Source organism: Leopardus geoffroyi, chromosome B2 (genome assembly GCF_018350155.1).
Source record: "Leopardus geoffroyi isolate Oge1 chromosome B2, O.geoffroyi_Oge1_pat1.0, whole genome shotgun sequence".
NCBI lineage: Eukaryota > Metazoa > Chordata > Mammalia > Carnivora > Felidae > Leopardus > Leopardus geoffroyi.
This window is the reverse complement of record NC_059332.1, coordinates 123064081-123080577: the sequence shown is the minus strand read 5'-3', so window position 1 is coordinate 123080577 and position 16497 is coordinate 123064081. Positions and strand designations below refer to the sequence as shown.

General features: G+C 40.8%; 1 protein-coding gene across 3 annotated transcripts; it reads left to right on the top strand.

Annotated features, from left to right (window-relative positions):
- Window positions 1–1942: 1942 nt before the first annotated feature.
- On the top strand, window positions 1943–15396 carry MTFR2 (mitochondrial fission regulator 2). 3 transcript variants are annotated; one of them, XM_045499743.1, is made up of 8 exons: window positions 1943–2053; window positions 2487–2592; window positions 2686–2802; window positions 8242–8346; window positions 8800–8912; window positions 9838–10073; window positions 11704–12061; window positions 14996–15396. In XM_045499743.1, the coding sequence occupies exons 3-8, from the start codon at window positions 2740–2742 to the stop codon at window positions 15201–15203; spliced, it is 1083 nt and encodes a 360-aa protein (XP_045355699.1). In that variant the 5' UTR covers window positions 1943–2053; window positions 2487–2592; window positions 2686–2739; the 3' UTR covers window positions 15204–15396. The 3 variants fall into 3 exon arrangements, with proteins under 3 accessions (XP_045355699.1, XP_045355698.1, XP_045355700.1); XM_045499742.1 differs by lacking the exon at window positions 2487–2592; XM_045499744.1 differs by having other exon boundaries at window positions 1963–2592.
- Window positions 15397–16497: the final 1101 nt, after the last annotated feature.

Here is a 16497-nt window from a genome sequence, read left to right as displayed (position 1 = left end):
CTCAAAAGGTTATCAAGATGTGGTATGTATGAGTGCTTTCGTAAACAAAATGGAGGAAAGATCTCTGAAGAATGTTAGGGGTAAGTTGTCAGCAAAACATTCATGGAGGGTGTAGCGTGCATGGTGAAGGTAGCTTTAGTGCTGGTTCCTATTCTAATATTCTCCGAGGAAGTGTTGGTCTGGCTGTGATGTGTGCTGATTGATATCAGACTGGAAAGGGAGGTGGCTACAAGATCATGATTTATATACTTATGAGGGCAAAAGGAAAGGACAAGGTACTTGAAGAAATTGTGACTCACTGATTCCAAGTAAGGTGGCTAACCCATTTGCCTTCACTTACACCTTGTCCAACAGCCTCTTCTGCCTTTTCATCCTTAACCTAGTGTGGACTACTGGGATATTCTGCCAGTTACTTAGTTACAGATCATTTCTGATGTCTGTTTTCTTTTGTCCCATATCCAGTTATCTTACTCAAGTATTGATTGTTCATTGTATATAATAGACACTTTCTAAGAATTTTTAAATTTTATTTTTTTGAAGTAAGCTCTACACCCAATGCGTCTGAATTCCTGACCCCTCATGAGGTCAAGAGTTGCATGCTCCACCAACTGAGCCAGACAGGCGCCCCATATACTAAGCACTTTTCTAAAGCACTAGAGAAGCATCATGGTTCAAGCCAAAAGTACCTGTTCTAGAGATTACATTCTAGTTTGGCGATAGCGGTAGCATGAATATACGTGGTGATAAGTGCTATAAAGAAAAGTAAGAGTGGAAAGAGATGGGGTTTAAAAATGCTCAGGGATAGCCTCTCTGACGTCTCTACTAGAATGTAATCTTCAGGAGGGTGAGGACCTTACTGGTCTTGCCCGTTACTGCATTTCCCATGCTCAGAATAGTGCCTGACACATAACACTCAGTGTTGAATGAGTAAATGTGGACCATAGAGAAATTAGTTCAAAATACCCCATTTTTAAAAATTTTATTTTAATGTAGGTCAGCAGCAGGTACAGTTGATCTTAAATTGTCATGTCATTCCAGTGCATCCTTGGCTGAAGTAGGAATAAAGGTGTTGCTCTGTCTTACGAAGCCAGTAAAAACCAGACCAGAATTAAAAATGGGTATCACTTGATAGGATTTAGTCCTTACTTAACAATACTCGGCCAGGTTAACGTCCGGTCCATATTTGGTAGCCTGGATAACCAGGAGCGTTTGGTGAGTGAACATTGTAAGTACTGCAAAGGTGCACATCCCTCGAAGACTGCTTAGGTTCTGCTAATCCCACAAGCAGATAATGTTTGAATGGAATGATCAGACAACAAATAGCGACTTCAAGGGAAGAGGAGAGCGTGGCCCCGCTTAGCGTCTGGGTGTATAGGGGACGACACTGCGAAAAGGGACGAATTCCGGATCGCGGGCCTGGCTCAAGACCCTTAATACCTTCATGACACCGTGTGGTAGACACCAGTAGTTTAGCATGTAGGAACCTAAGGACGCGTCAGAAGCTTGCGTCACCATCTTCGCACCGCCCCCCCGTTCCACCTGCTGTCTCTAGGCTTCTATTGGTTTCCTCGCAGAAGGCCCGCCCCCTAGAGGAAGAAGGAAATATCCCAGTAGACGGCCCAAATAACCGTAACTAGCCTGACGTCATAACGCAGCCAATCAGAAGTACATATGTTTAGGCTTGTCCAATGAGCTCGGAAACTGGCTTGGCCCGCGGAGTTTGATTTTCGTTCAGGGACGCGGAAGTTGTGCCCGGCCTCCGGGCGAGCCGCAAGGTGGGTGGGAGACCGGAGGTAAGGGCCAAGCATCCTGCGGAATTACCCAGGTTGAGGGAAGGGGTTTCGGTGTCCAGCCCCGGGTCGGTGGGGGGCGTCGTTACCGTCTGTGGCTTGCAAACCGAGGCGCGCGGGCGGACAAGAGTCGACGTCCGAGCGCTCCTGTAACCAGGACGGGCGCACGTAGGGCGTCGCTGACTGCGGATTCGAGGCAGCGTTTCTTAAGGACCGCAGCTTGGTGTCCCGGTGGTTGCTCGCAGGCTCGGCTTCGGAGGAAGGTGAGCAAGGCGATCATTCTGGGTTTGGAGAGCCCCTGAGGAAGCTTGCGGCCAAGGCGACTGACACCACCGGCGCTAGTCTCGGCCTGTTACTCACTTAGTTGGGTGACTGAGTCACGTCGCGTATCTGGGGTCCAAATTCCTTGTCTTTAAAATGAGCGAGGAGGATGGATGGTACCCTATTCGTTTGTGAGGAAGAGCCGCTGTTCATTTGTTAAAGCGTTGGGTCGCCCCCCTGCCTGCCTTCAGGAGCTGAACTCATCCCTCTCCTCAACCCAGAGCTTCCAGGAGAGCGGGGACTTCGCTGTCGCAGCTAACCTAAAGGCTTCCCTGCTAAGTGTCCAATTTATTGTTGGTTGATATTTATTAAGGCTGAAACATCTTATGAACTTTTAGTGCAATTTAACTGATAAATTGAAATTTCCTTTATCAGCCCTTCCCCACGTCTTCATTCCTCTCTCTCTTTGACTTCCTTCAAAATACTGCTGGCCAAAAGAGATCAGTTGATGGTGTAATGTGAAACGAAAGGATTCCTCCAGGTTACTTAATACAGTTTTGTGGCAATCGTATTTTTTGTTTTTTGTGTTTTTTTTTGGTCAAGAGTAATATTTTCTAAATTGTTTTTCCGGAAGGTATCAAGAAACTGATAATGTTTCCTTGAATTCGCTTATGTATTTGTTTCATCAATGTCACTCATACTGAATATCTTAAGAGAGATGCTGGAATATTTCGGTGTTCCCATAGACCAGGTAAATGTCTTTTAATGGATTTGAATGAACCTGTTGTATTTGTTTGTGGGTCTTACTTTGAAAATGATCTATATATATGTAAACATTTAATTTAAGGCAAGATTGTTACTTTTCAGGTGTAACAGAGCTGAGTTTGCAATAGTGTACCTTAGGTAGTTTGCGTTAAAAAAGGGGATAAAATTAAGGGCGCCTGGCTGGCTCAGTCGGAAGAGCATGTGACTCTTGATCTCCAGGTTGTAAGTTGTGAGTTAAGCCCCAAGTTGGATGTAGAGTTTACTTAAAAAAAAAAGGGTGGGGGGAGGGGGTGGGGGGAGGGGGAGGATAAGATTATTAGCAACCTATTTACTAGATAGGTCAAATGCCAGCAAAAGGTGCACATGCAGCAAAATATAGATATGACCTTCACAGGTAAAATATATTTTAATTATCCAGTGGTTTTATTTAAAGTAATTTAAGTTTGGGGGCGCCTGGGTGGCTCAGTCAGTTGGGCGTCCGACTTCAACTCAGGTCACGATCTCGCGATCCGTGAGTTCGAGCCCCGCGTCGGGCTCTGGGCTGATGGCTCGGAGCCTGGAGCCTGCTTCCGATTCTGTGTCTCCCTCTCTCTCTGCCCCTCCCATGCTCATGCTCTGTCTCTGTCTCAAAAATAAATAAACGTTAAAAAAAATTTTTTTTAAAAGAAAAATAAAATAACGTAATTTAAGTTTGATATTTGGGTATATACTGGCAAGTTATAGCTCAACAAATTCAGAATAAATCTGGAGAGAGGATGACTTAGGCCTAAGAAGTACAAGCAAATCCAATTTTCTCTACTTATGGAGCATTACCATATCCAACACAATATGCTTGGTTCTTTGGGTGATATAGAGCAATACACGATCTTGTATTCATACTGCTTAAAATACAATATGACAAATAAAAACATACAGATAACTATAATACAAGATTGAATATAAGAAAGAATAGTTGGGGAGTTTATAGAATGGGCAAATCATTGCTATTTGTTGGGGTGAATTAGAAGAGAATAGCCAAGGACACTTTCAAGATTTTAAACAAAAGTAAGTTGAAGAGTGGTTATAAATTATAAATAGGCAATTATTATATTATAAATAGGCAATTCAGTATGAGGAACTAGTTTGAATCAGGAGGTGAAGTGAGCCAGGTGTGCTGTTGGATTATATAAATACAAATATCCTACAGATAGAGAAATAGTTCTAGAATGTAGGAAAAAGATTTCAGATTTGTGGTTATCTACATTCTTTTGATATTTGAATTCAGGGACTTTGGTGACATAATGGAAGATGTTGGGTGTTACTGATGCATTTTGAATTTCAAGAATACATTGAAGATAATGAGGACTGAATAGTAGTTAAAGATTTGCTTATTATTGGATTATTGATACCTTTAGGGATTTGTGTAGGTGGAGTGGCGGCTGTAGTATAGTTTGAAGAATAACTAAGGAAGGGTAGTGGCATCAGCAACTTTCTTTTGAAAAGTTTGTGAAAAGAGATCAAGAGCCATCAACTTGAAGGAGTAGGATCGACATTTTTTTTTTTTTCCAGTGTTAGAGATAACTTCATGTTTGCAAGCATTGGAGAAGAACCTCATAGACAGGAAAAAAAAGTTAAAAATTCAAATGAAAGAGCGAGTGATGGAGCAATGTCCCGGAGAAGGTAGCTGGGCAAGGAATATTAATAATAAGTCTTGGAAAGAAGACAGACAGTTGAGCAGGATAAAAGTGAGAGATGGTGGAGAGGTTTGGAATGGAGAGAAATAAAAATTGAGGTGTGTTAAGTTGGAGTCCTTGGTTTTCTCAGTAAGAGCAGAGTCAAGGCTTCTGCCAGGTAATAAAAATGGTGGCTTTGGGGATTTCAGAGATCGGTGATTGCTTTGGGCAAGACAGTAGAGAACAACACATGCTCTGAAGAGGTCGCAGAATATACCTGTGCAGAATACCCAGCTGAAGTCAGCATGGATTTGTAGTCTTTCTAAATATTGTTGTTTTTGTAATTTATTTTCTCCAGCTAAGAGTAGTTGGGGTAATTTATCCATTAGTAATACGAGAACACATAATATCAAGAGGATGAACACTTTCTGAGTGGAAATGAACCTATCACTGAAACAACTTGAAAATCTCTGCTTGGTAGGAAAGACACATCAGTAAAGTCCAGGTCGCCTGGGGGGCTCAGTCTGTTAAGCATCCAACTTCAACTCAGGTCATGATCTCACCGTTTGTGAGTTCAAGTCCTGTATTGGGCTCTCTTCTGTCAGCACAGAGCCTGCTTCAGATCCTCTGTCTCCCAGTCTCTCTCTGCCCTTCCCCTGCTCATACTCTCCCTCTTTCTCTTTCAAAAGTAAAATAAACACTTGGGGCTCCTGGAAGGCTCAGTTGATTGAGCATCCAACTTTGGCTCGGGTCATAATCAACATCTTGCGGGTCTGAGCCCCGCATCTGGTTCTGTGATGACAGCTCAGAGCCTGGAGCCTGCTTCAGATTCTGTGTCTCCCTCTCTCTCTCTGCCCTTCCCTTGCTCTGTCTGTCTCTCTCTCAAAAATAAATGAACATAAATTAATTTTACCTCTTTCTACTTTTTCAGATGTAGCTACTAGAAAATTTGTCTTACGTGTGTGGTTTGTGTTTTTTTTCTTTTGGAGAGTACCTTCTGAAGTGATTGTAGGTGTAGGTGATTGTGATTTATGGTTAAGAACTACTACCCTGTAGGATTGAAAAGGAACATAAACACATCTCTGCCCCTGGAGTTGACAGTCTTAATGGAGCAGAGAGAACACTGCAAATGAAACAAAGTTCCGTGTAGTTAGGTATCCTGTTGTGTGGTGCTCCTTGGAACTGGTTTAGGAATTTAGAGCCTAGGAAGCTCCCGAAAGCAGAGTCGAATTTGTAGAGGAGTGTGAATCTGACATTAGAAGACAGGTAAAAACAGCTGGTGCCAGGGCTGGAGGTAGAGTGGTGCCCTTTGGGCACATGCGTAAGTGCTTGGCAATTAGGATAACATTGGCTTGTCTTCGAGACCATGAGGAAAATTGCTATACGCAAAAGAGCTCGTGTTATTGACGTAGTGAGTGGGTAATTCAGTCGGATAGAACGAACTGGGCCAAGTGGCAGAGGACTTTTCGAGTGACTGGAGAATAATACAGAATACATGGAGGATGTTGTGGAGACTGAGATCGCAGAATTGATGGAAGCTTATGAGGCCAGTAGATGTAATCTGTTTAAAAAGATTTTTCAAATTTTTTATTAAACATTAAACAGAGAGCGCGAGTGAGGGAGGGCAGAGAGAGAGGGAGACACAGAATCTGAAGCAGGCTCCAGGCTCCGAGCTGTCAGCACAGAGCCCGACCCGGGGCTCGAACTCACAAACCGCGACATCATGACCCCAAGCTGAAGTTGGACACTTAGCTGACTGAGCCACCCAGGCACCCTATGATGTAATCAGTTTAATGTTTTAATGTTTCCTCTACTTTCAAATAGTAAGGTTCTGAACTCAGGTGTTTGGATGTGATCGGATACATTCAGAATCTTACTATTTGAAAGTAGAGGAATGGCATTTTCTGTGCCAGTGGCTTCCGGATCTTCCTCTCTAGCCCCAGTTTTTCTCAACTAGTCAAATAGCTTTAATTTTTACCTATCATGTATTGTGTCTGCTGACGATTCCCAAATCCATCTAAATCCCAGATTTTTTTCCTGAGTTCTAGAACTGTATGTCCATTTCCAAGAAGATGCTGTTAGGATGCTACCTACATCTGTTGCTTGTAATAAACTCTCCTTGTTATGGGATCTTAGGAAAAATGAAAAGTCCAAGTTTTAATGCTTTTTGAAGAAAGTGCTTTCTTTGTCTTGAAATCTCTGCCAAAAGCAGAAATATTATGTCATATTTTTGAGGAGGCTTCTGTGGGAATTGTTTACACCAATCTGGAAAGCCCAAGCCAAAAGACAAGATGTTATTTGAATTATAGTAGCGTATTTCATTTCTATCATCTTTTTAAGAACTGACTTCTGGCAGATATAGTTCACTGTAAGTAAAGAATTCTTAAATTGTCTAGTGCCGGATTAGTTTATTCCCCCTCTTTATTTCACCTTTGAAAGGAATTACATAAGTGCACTCTGTATTACCTCATTGTTTGAGAAACTGAAATTGTCAATTTTTGACTGGGCCAAAAGGTGTTTAGCTGGGAGGAGAGGAGGCAATTTTTCTGGATAAAGTTCCCTAAAGTTTTTGTGTTTTTTTTAACGTTTATTTATTTTTGAGACAGAGAGAGACAGAGCATGAACGGGGGAGGGTCAGAGAGAGGGAGACACAGAATCTGAAGCAGGCTCCAGGCTCTGAGCTGTCAGCACAGAGCCCGACGCGGGGCTCGAACTCACGGACCGCGAGATCATGACCTGAGCCGAAGTCGGCCACTTAACCGACTGAGCCACCCAGGCGCCCCTAAAGTATTTTGTCATTATCAGAAATAGGACAAAAATGAATTTGTGGTCCTTTTTTTTTTTTTTTTTTAATGTTTATTTATTTTTGAGAGAGAGAAACAGAACATGAGCAGGAGAGGGGCAAAGGGAGAGGGGGACACAGAATCTGAAGCAGGCTCCAGGCCCTGAGCTGTCAACATGGAGCCCGATGTGGGGCTCAAATGCACGAACTGGGAGATCATGACCTAAGCTGAAGTTGGATGTTTAACCAAGTGAGCCACCCAGATACCCCTGTGGTGCTTTCTTAAGAGACCTTTCTTTCTGGAATATTACATAGGTTAACTCCCATCCTTTTTTTTTTTTTTTTTTTTTCTTTTTAGGACAAATATGAATGAAGTTTAATTTTTTTTTTAAGTTTATTTATTTAGAGAACTAGCAGGGGCAGGGGAGGCAGAGAGACAGAGAGAGAGAAGAGAGAGAGAGAGAGAATCTCAAGCAGGCTCTGAGCTTAGCACGGAGCTGGACAGGGGTTCCGTCTCAGGACTCTGAGATCATGACCTGAGCCAAAATCAAGAGCTGGATGCTTAACAGACTGAGCCACCCAGGTGCCCCAAAGTTTAATTCTTTGAAAAAAATACTTTGAGTATGCCCTTCTGTATTTTCTTTTCAAAATAAGTGTTAGTGCATCCTTTACATCTACTTTTCTTCATGGATATATAAACATGGCTTTAACAGAATAGTGTTTTTGTTTTTTTTTTTTAATTTTTTAACATTTATTTATTATTGGGAGACAGAGAGTGACGGAGCATGAGCATAGGAGGGGCAGAGAGAGGGGAAGACACAGAATCTGTAGCAGGCTCCAGGCTCTGAGCTGTCAGCACAGAGCCAGACGCGGGGCTCAAACTCGAAAACTGCGAGATCATGACCTGAGCCGAAGTTGGACGCTTAACCGACTGAGCCACCCAGGCGCCCCTAACAGAGTAGTTTTTAAACAGTGTTCTATGTGTAAATAGGTTTTGCAGATTAGAGAAAATAAAGACTATGGATCAGCTCGGAGTATTGTTCGTCTTATTGGGAAAATTCTTCCTCTAGAACCTTGTCCCAGGCCTAATTTTGAGGTAAGTCAGTCAACATGCATTGTTCAAGCACTGTGTATACAATAATCCCAGGTACTTCTAGAGATAGAGTAGAACAGAAGAAGAACTGTTTCCCGAAAGCCAAAAACCTCTTGCATGTTTTTGTGTTTATTTCTTTAAGTAATTACCTTCAAAGATGGGCAGACACAAAGCAACACTTGAATAGCTTATTTTATTCTTCTAGTTTGTGTTTTATGACAGATGACATTAACCAGGGTAGAGAATATTGCTACATGTTTAGACTTTAGATAACATTTTCCTCAGTATTTTTTGCCCTGCTAACAGGTGCATGTTTTTCTGTTGCATATCCTTTTTCCTCTTAACTCAGGGATTTTTAATTTAGGCAATTTCCATGGGCATGCATGTGTTCTACCCCCTGCCCCCCACCCCAGCAAAGCTCTGACTTTTTTTTTTTCTTCCCCTTTTTTACTTCAGTTGATCCCTCTATTGAACTCTGTAGACCCTGGTAACTATGGATCTGTAGTTCCGTCTTTTGCTGATACTTTGCGTGTGGCAAATGATGAAGAAGGCAGTTGTCTCAGATTTCGGTAATTTTACATACTTCCTGTGGAAGGTGGGATATGGGCTGTAATCTTAATTCTTGCACGTGTTGAAGTTCGATCATACTAATTGAATCTTGTGTCTGTCTCTGTACTGCCCTGTGACCTACTAATAGCTTCCTAATAAGGATGATATTTTTATTTCCCATTTCTCTTAATGTAGGCCTAGGAAGGAATGATATTAAAAGGGTGTCAAAATCATTGTGTTCATTTTTAGGAGAAAGCTGTTTCCTATGCTAGATACCATATTTGGTTATTTTTTACATATTTAGCCAAAACTTAAATAGTGTTTACTGTGTACCAGGCAATGATGTTAAATAAATATATTTGAAATTTGAATGTGTTACTGTTCGGGAGTACTAACTTAAGTGTTAGTATATTCAGATATAGGCTATAAACACAATAAGGGTCAATTATCCAAATATTCTGGCTAAATTTATTATGTATCAAAGTGGTTTATCTATTTAAAAAAAAAATTAGAATACCATAAACTTATCCCTGACATAATGCTTAGTATAAGGCCATTCAGTACCATATATTCAGAGTATGTAGAATTTCTAAGTAAATCCACTTTATTTCTAAATAAATCAATTTGTACAGTGTTTAAACCAGTTAGGTAGAACAGTTACAAGACAATTATTTTTGTTTTACAGTCTAAAAGCAAGACGTGTTCCTTCATTCACTGACCACTTATTGGTCACTTATTAAAGGCAACTGTTCTTTTCTAGATATTGAGAATACAAAGTTACATAAGCTGTTGTGCTTGTCCTCAGTGAGTCTGGAGACAATGATGAGATAAAGAGAGCTACTCTGATTTTTGTTTTTGTGTCTTTATTCCTCTTTGTCTGAAAGAATTTATTTCTTTGGGGAAATTCCACCTCCCCCCTCAGTTTTTCCTTCCTTCTACCCACAGAAATAGCATATGGAAAAATGAAGAAGAGAAGAAAATGGAATTTTTCCATCCTTTGCCACCAGTTTGGAATCCATTGCTGCCTGCTCCAAGACAGAATAAACGAACCAAAAACGATGGGCCTGTAAATGAAGCTGCAATTAAAAAAATAGCTGCCCTCGAAGATGAGCTGACTTTTCTTCGCACTCAGATCGCTGCAATTGTGCAAATGCAGGAACTGAAAAACCGTGCAAACGCTGGTGAGTGCCATGCTGCGTTCTGTCTTAGATGGTGCTCACCTACCATTTCATTTCAGTCAGTACAGTCCCAAATGAGAGCATCAGATGCTAATGTGTCTTGTGAATGACATTAAATATGTCGAGGATATCGAGGGTGTAATATTGCTACGTCTGATGTTTATGTAGAATAAATGGAGACACATTTGCGGTGAGGGGCATGGCTTTGGTTCCAGCTGTACTGCTGTAGATTGTACTTTTGTATTGAAAAGCTGTTTTCTAAGTAAACTTTTCTAACTCTTCAGAAAAGCATTGATATTTATGAGGAAGAATATATTAATTTGAAAGAAGATGAATATAAGGTCTTCATGTATTTGTAGTTTGAAGTTATTGCTGCTGTTCTTTCACTAAATTCAGGTTGAATAATGTTTTCCAGATGATCCTTTTCTAAATTTTTAGAGATGTGACTGGTTTTTTTTTTTTTTAATTTTTTTTTTTTTCAACGTTTATTTATTTTTGGGACAGAGAGAGACAGAGCATGAACGGGGGAGGGGCAGAGAGAGAGGGAGACACAGAATCGGAAACAGGCTCCAGGCTCTGAGCCATCAGCCCAGAGCCTGACGCGGGGCTCGAACTCACCGACCGCGAGATCGTGACCTGGCTGAAGTCGGACGCTTAACCGACTGCGCCACCCAGGCGCCCCAAGATGTGACTGGTTTTAAACAACATACACCCACATACATAATATATACATGTATCTGTACACATCCATATACACACATATAATTTATATATAACATGAAATGTTTATACAGTATTGTATATTTATGTATTTTATGCATAAATATTATACATATTGATATATAATAATAGCAATTAAAATGAAATAGACACATACATTATTTTTTTTGTTTTGTTTTGGTTTTTTTTATTTTTTTCAACGTTTATTTATTTTTGGGACAGAGAGAGACAGAGCATGAACGGGGGAGGGGCAGAGAGAGAGGGGGACACAGAATCGGAAGCAGGCTCCAGGCTCTGAGCCATCAGTCCAGAGCCTGACGCGGGGCTCGAACTCACGGACCGCGAGATCGTGACCTGGCTGAAGTCGGACGCTTAACCGACTGCGCCACCCAGGCGCCCCTACACGCACATTATTTTTAAGCAGTCGTGTTAAAAAGTCTTTTGGGAGCAAATCTGTTGTGAAAAAGTTAAGTACTCAGTATCCGTCCTAGGCCTTGCCTAGAAAATATATGCTTGGGCATTTCTACAGTGTCATCATAGAGTGAATATACCAGTTTGAATGTTTCTAACTACGAATTGTTGATTGTGTTTTAGCTTTTTTAAATAGAGGATGAAATTCAGACTGTATGTTAATTACTGAAAAAGCACTTTTTGATTTCTTTTTAAAATGCATTCTCACCCTTCCTCCCTTTAAAGGCCTACCCAGAAAATCCTAATTGGATTAAAAATAAGCTTATTTTTTGGTTTGACTCTTATAAAAATTACTAAGCAGATGGGATTGCTTCTTTTTCCTGGCCACATCATTATTTTAGTAGCATTACTGAAATTGTTCCTTTTTTGTTTCTAATTAGTATTATGTGTTTTGTTGGAGAGAATTTTGCATGATTTTTTCAACAGACTACTTTGTTTTTAGGCCTCTTTGACTTGAACAGCGAACCTACCAGTTTGGGACAAAGGCCATCGCCAGGAACTGCTGAACTGAGTGTCAAACCAGATCCATTGTCAAGTTCAGTGTTCTTCCCTCCACCTGCTCCTCCTCCTCCAGTGCCCCCTCAGCTTTCTTCTCCGCAACGTCCATGTTCACTCACATGGCCAGGAACTAATAACACATGTAACTCAGATAACTCAGCAAATGAAGTGAAAAGACAGCAGTCAGGTGATAGTAAGACTAATGACAGTCATCGTTCGAAAAGCCAGGAGAATAAAGATGTTCCGAATATGTTGGACATTCTAAAGGATATGAATAAGGTTAAGCTCCGTGCTGTGGAACGGTATGTTGTCATAACTTGAGAAATGAATCAAAATTCTATTAGTGATGTTGTAATAATTTATTATATGTTTATCAAAGTAAACATAGACAGGTCTTCTCTCTGATTCTTCTTCACTCCAAATGCTTCTCCCAGAAAGAATCATTTTCAATTTTTTTTTACTGTTTCTTTTAGTGTCTTATCTCCATATTTTTGGAACAGTGTACTACTTCCTTTTGCTATTTCTTGATATTTTAACTATATTTATTTCCGCTTGTTAAAACTCAGGAGTACATCCTTTCAGACATTCTACCGCCTAACATGTACGCATAAATACACTTATTCTATCTTCCCAATATAGTTAAATCCATCGTCTTTACTTAAATCAGTATTCAGAATTTACATCCTTATAACAGTAAACATTCACAGGTAAGCCATTTCCTTATGTTATGATTACATTTTGCTTGTTGAATAATTTTATTTTTTATTGCAGCTAATAATTGTCTCTCTGAGTTTCTTTCTTTTTCTTTTTAAAATAATTTCCCCTGTAGGAGTTCTCTGTTCTGCTCCACTGTCTTGTTCCCCCAAGCCTGCTGCATTGTTACCATGCCAAGGATTTCCTTGGCCATCATTATGGCATTCTCTACCCTGTCTCTTGTGTTGCCTCACCCATTTCTTGGGTGTCCTGTCTTCCCATACCTTTCTGAGAAAGGGTCTATAAAAAGATTATTTTAAGGCTTTGCATATCTGAAAATTATGATTTTATTCTAACACTTCATTGCTAGTTTGGCTGGGTGTACAATAGGCAGAAAACCATTTTTCCACAGAATTTTGAAGACATTGTTCCATCAGTTTTTAGCTTCTGTTCCTGTGGAGAAGCTGATGTCATTCTCATTCCTGGCTATGTATCAAATCTATTTTCCTTATTCTTGAAACATTTAAGATCTTCTCTTTAGTCCTGGTTTGAAATTTCATGACGATGTTCCCTGGAGAGTTCCTTTTTTAATTTCTTATGCTGGGCACTTGGGGACTCAGTCTTGAGTTTTACATTTTATTCAGTGTGTAGACTTTTCCTCAGTCCCTTCAGGGGAGCCCCTTCAGGAAGGCAGCTCACCCTCCACTATCTTCACTGTCTTCCAGTGTTTTGTTGCAATTCTTACCCACTCTCTCGTAATTTCTTTGTCTTTGTGGGTATGTATTTTTTTAATTTCTTTACTGTCATTTTAGTAGGATTTCACAGAGATCTGCCATGTTCATCTGGAAATCCCTCAATGAGGTTTTTAGTGAGAAAATATATTTTCTGTATAATAGTGTTAGGGCAGACACATCATTTCATTATTAATGAGGGTATGATTTGACCCTTGTGCGAGGAAGCTGATACAGAGAAGAATGTGGCTGAATGTGCACACTTGTTCCAGCTAGAGGGCTTATTGGCATCACCGGGCCCAGTCAGTGTAAGACAGTGACTGACTGTTACCATAACTGGAGACACAGCTAGGAGGCTGGTAGAGTTTCCCTTCCACCCCCAGTATCTCATTTTTCTACAACTAACCGTGCATTATACATTACTACAGAGTCAGATAAGATTTGCCACATCTTCACAGTTATAGTCACTGTTCGTGTTCTCTGCCTTCTCTCTTGTTACTGTGAATGAAATGCCATTGCTCATGTCCAGGATCTCCCCTTGGTGACTAGGTCTCCTTTTCTCTTATCTTCTCAAGGATTTTACCTAAAATTATCCCTTCTGTCTTTTACATCATCAAATTTTTCTTCTCTACTTTATTCTCCCCATACCTGAGTATTTACCATCTTTAAAACATGTATATCCCCAGCTATTATTATTTCTCTGCTTCTCTTTCTGATATAAATTCTTCTCATCAGAACTTTGTTTGCATTTCTCACCGCCTTCTTTTTTTTTTTTTTTTTTTTATTATTTTTTTTTTTCAACGTTTATTTATTTTTGGGACAGAGAGAGACAGAGCATGAGCGGGGAAGGGGCAGAGAGAGAGGGAGACACAGAATCGGAAACAGGCTCCAGGCTCCGAGCCATCAGCCCAGAGCCCGACGCGGGGCTCGAACTCACGGACCGCGAGATCGTGACCTGGCTGAAGTCGGACGCCCAACCGACTGCGCCACCCAGGCACCCCCTCACCGCCTTCTTCTACCCACTGTAATATGGTCTCTGTCCCCATCACTCCACTGAAAACTGTGCTTTGTCAAGGTCACCAGTAATGCTGGTACTAAATCTAATGGTCCATTCTTATTGTTCCTCTTACCTGACGTCTTGGCAGTATTTGGTACTGTCTGTGGTCCCTTCCTCCTTGGAACACTTTCTTCCTTTGGCTCAGACCTCAGTCCCCTTCTCTCTGTATCCACATTGTTTCCTTTGGTGATCTCACCTAGTCCTATGGCTTAATGAAAACCTGTTTTGCCCTAAGTCTTTTGCATCTCAGTAAAGGCAACAACACCATCATCCAGTTGTTCAGTCCAAACATCTAGGAACCAGACTTCCTGGTTTCTTGGTTTTCTTTTTTTTTTTTCTTCTTCTTCTTTTTTTAATGTTTATTTTTTTGTGGGGGAGAGAGGGAGAGAGAGGTGGGGGGGGGGAGGGCAGGCAGGTAGAGAGAGATGGAGCACAGAATCTGAAGCAGGTTCCAAGCTCTGAGCTGTCAGCACAGAGCCCTACGTGGGGCTTGAACCCACGAACTGTGAGATCATGACCTGAGCTGAAGTCAGACACTCAACCGACTGAGACACCCGGGTGCCCCATCGGTTTCTTGGTTTTCTAATTCCTAATTCATTGTGCCTTCCAGATTCCTTATTCCTTGGCAAAAATTTTCAATCTCTTGAAGAATAATTAGATTGTAATTTATTATGCTTGTATTTCTGGCATGTTTGTCAACAAGGAGCTTAATTACACAAGGCTTTAATTCATTTTTTTTTTTTTTTTTTAAATAGGTCACCTGGAGGTAGACCCATTCATAAGAGGAAAAGACAAGATTCACACTGGGATCCAGTGTCTTTAATATCCCATGCACTTAAGCAGAAATTTGCATTCCAAGAAGATGATTCCTTTGAGAAAGAAAATAGGTCTTGGGAGTCTTCTCCATTTTCTAGTCCAGAAACTTCAAGAGTGAGCTATAATAACGTAAAGTTAATTTTTTAATTTTTCAAAAGCGTATTGTCCATGATGTATCTCTGCCTTCAAGTTCTCTTGAAGTTCTTGCGCAGAATGGACCATACAGTTATTTGCTGGTACCGCTAACGTTTCTGTTGTTTCTGTTAACTTTTACATGCTCCTTTTCTGCTTGTACCTTACTATGAATTTTTTTAAAATAAAACACTTGATTTGAAAAATACTTGTGCATAAGTTTATAAAGGCTTGTCCTGGATGGGTGCTAACTTGATGTTGCTGTCTGCTGTATGAACGAAGTCTGAAACTTAAGTACTCCAGTATTTTTCTCAGGCGAATATAAAGACTGGATTATTTAGTTAAATAGAATGTTAACAGTGCTCTTTGAAAAGCAAATGGGATCATAATTACCTTCAATGACAATGCTTCTTGGTTGCTTAAAAGGACGTTTTCTATATTTATATTTGACCCTTGAAATTGCTCCTTATTTGAAGTCTCTTTGATTTAGACATAGCTTTAATTTGGGGGTTGGTTTTCCCATATCACAGCTCAGTTGAGGTAGTAGGTACAGAAGAATAAGCCTTGGGAATGAGAGGGTTGGGAGGGAGGCTGGGGTCTAACGGCAGGTGCATAGCTCTGAGGAGTGGGGGGTGGGGGGTTCAGCAGTGGACACGGAACAACTGGAAAGCAGATAGCAACTCGAAGAGCGTAACAGAGTGGGGGAAATTGTCCCACTTGTGTTCCAGCGCGGGCAGGGCTGTCTCTTGAGTTACTTGTGGGTGTGTTCATCATGTTGACTCTGGACATTCTTAACTGTAAGAGGGCCAGAAAGTATGGTTTACTTTAGAATTATTACAATCAAAAATGCCAATGTGCCTGAAAATAAACATTTGACATTTGTGTAGAAATGTATAACTTGCCATGTACTTTTCTGCACGCCTCGTTTGATCTTCACAGCAATGTCCTAAAAATAAAAAAGCATGAATAAGTCAGGCCAGTATCACCTGTCCCTCAGAGTGCTGAAATAATCTGCCTGTAACCCCACATTGGATTGGCAGAGCAGTGACTAGAGCTGGGTTTATTAAAATTTTGGATATCTGAAAACCTTCAGTTATGTAAGCTGTTCGCTGTGTGGAACATATTTCCCAGTGATGGTGGATCAGCGAGGAGGTTCTGGGTTGTCTTAGACACTGTTCAGTGTTCAGCATTTTATCTCCAACCAACTACAAGCAGTTTAGAGAAAGAACCATCTCTTTTTGTAGATTTTACGGCACCTCACTGAGGGCTGGACACACGGGGACTCAAATTGTAGTTGACTGGGCATTCA

What these genes read in the sequence shown, in the direction of transcription:
- MTFR2 (XM_045499742.1), top strand. Translation starts at nt 2,740, where the DNA reads ATGTCACTCATACTGAATATCTTAAGAGAGATGCTGGAATATTTCGGT. An exon ending in GTCCCAGGCCTAATTTTGAG is followed by an intron (nt 8,347 to 8,799) that starts GTAAGTCAGTCA and finishes TTTTTACTTCAG; the next exon opens with TTGATCCCTCTATTGAACTC. An exon ending in AAGCTCCGTGCTGTGGAACG is followed by an intron (nt 12,062 to 14,995) that starts GTATGTTGTCAT and finishes TTTTTTAAATAG; the next exon opens with GTCACCTGGAGGTAGACCCA.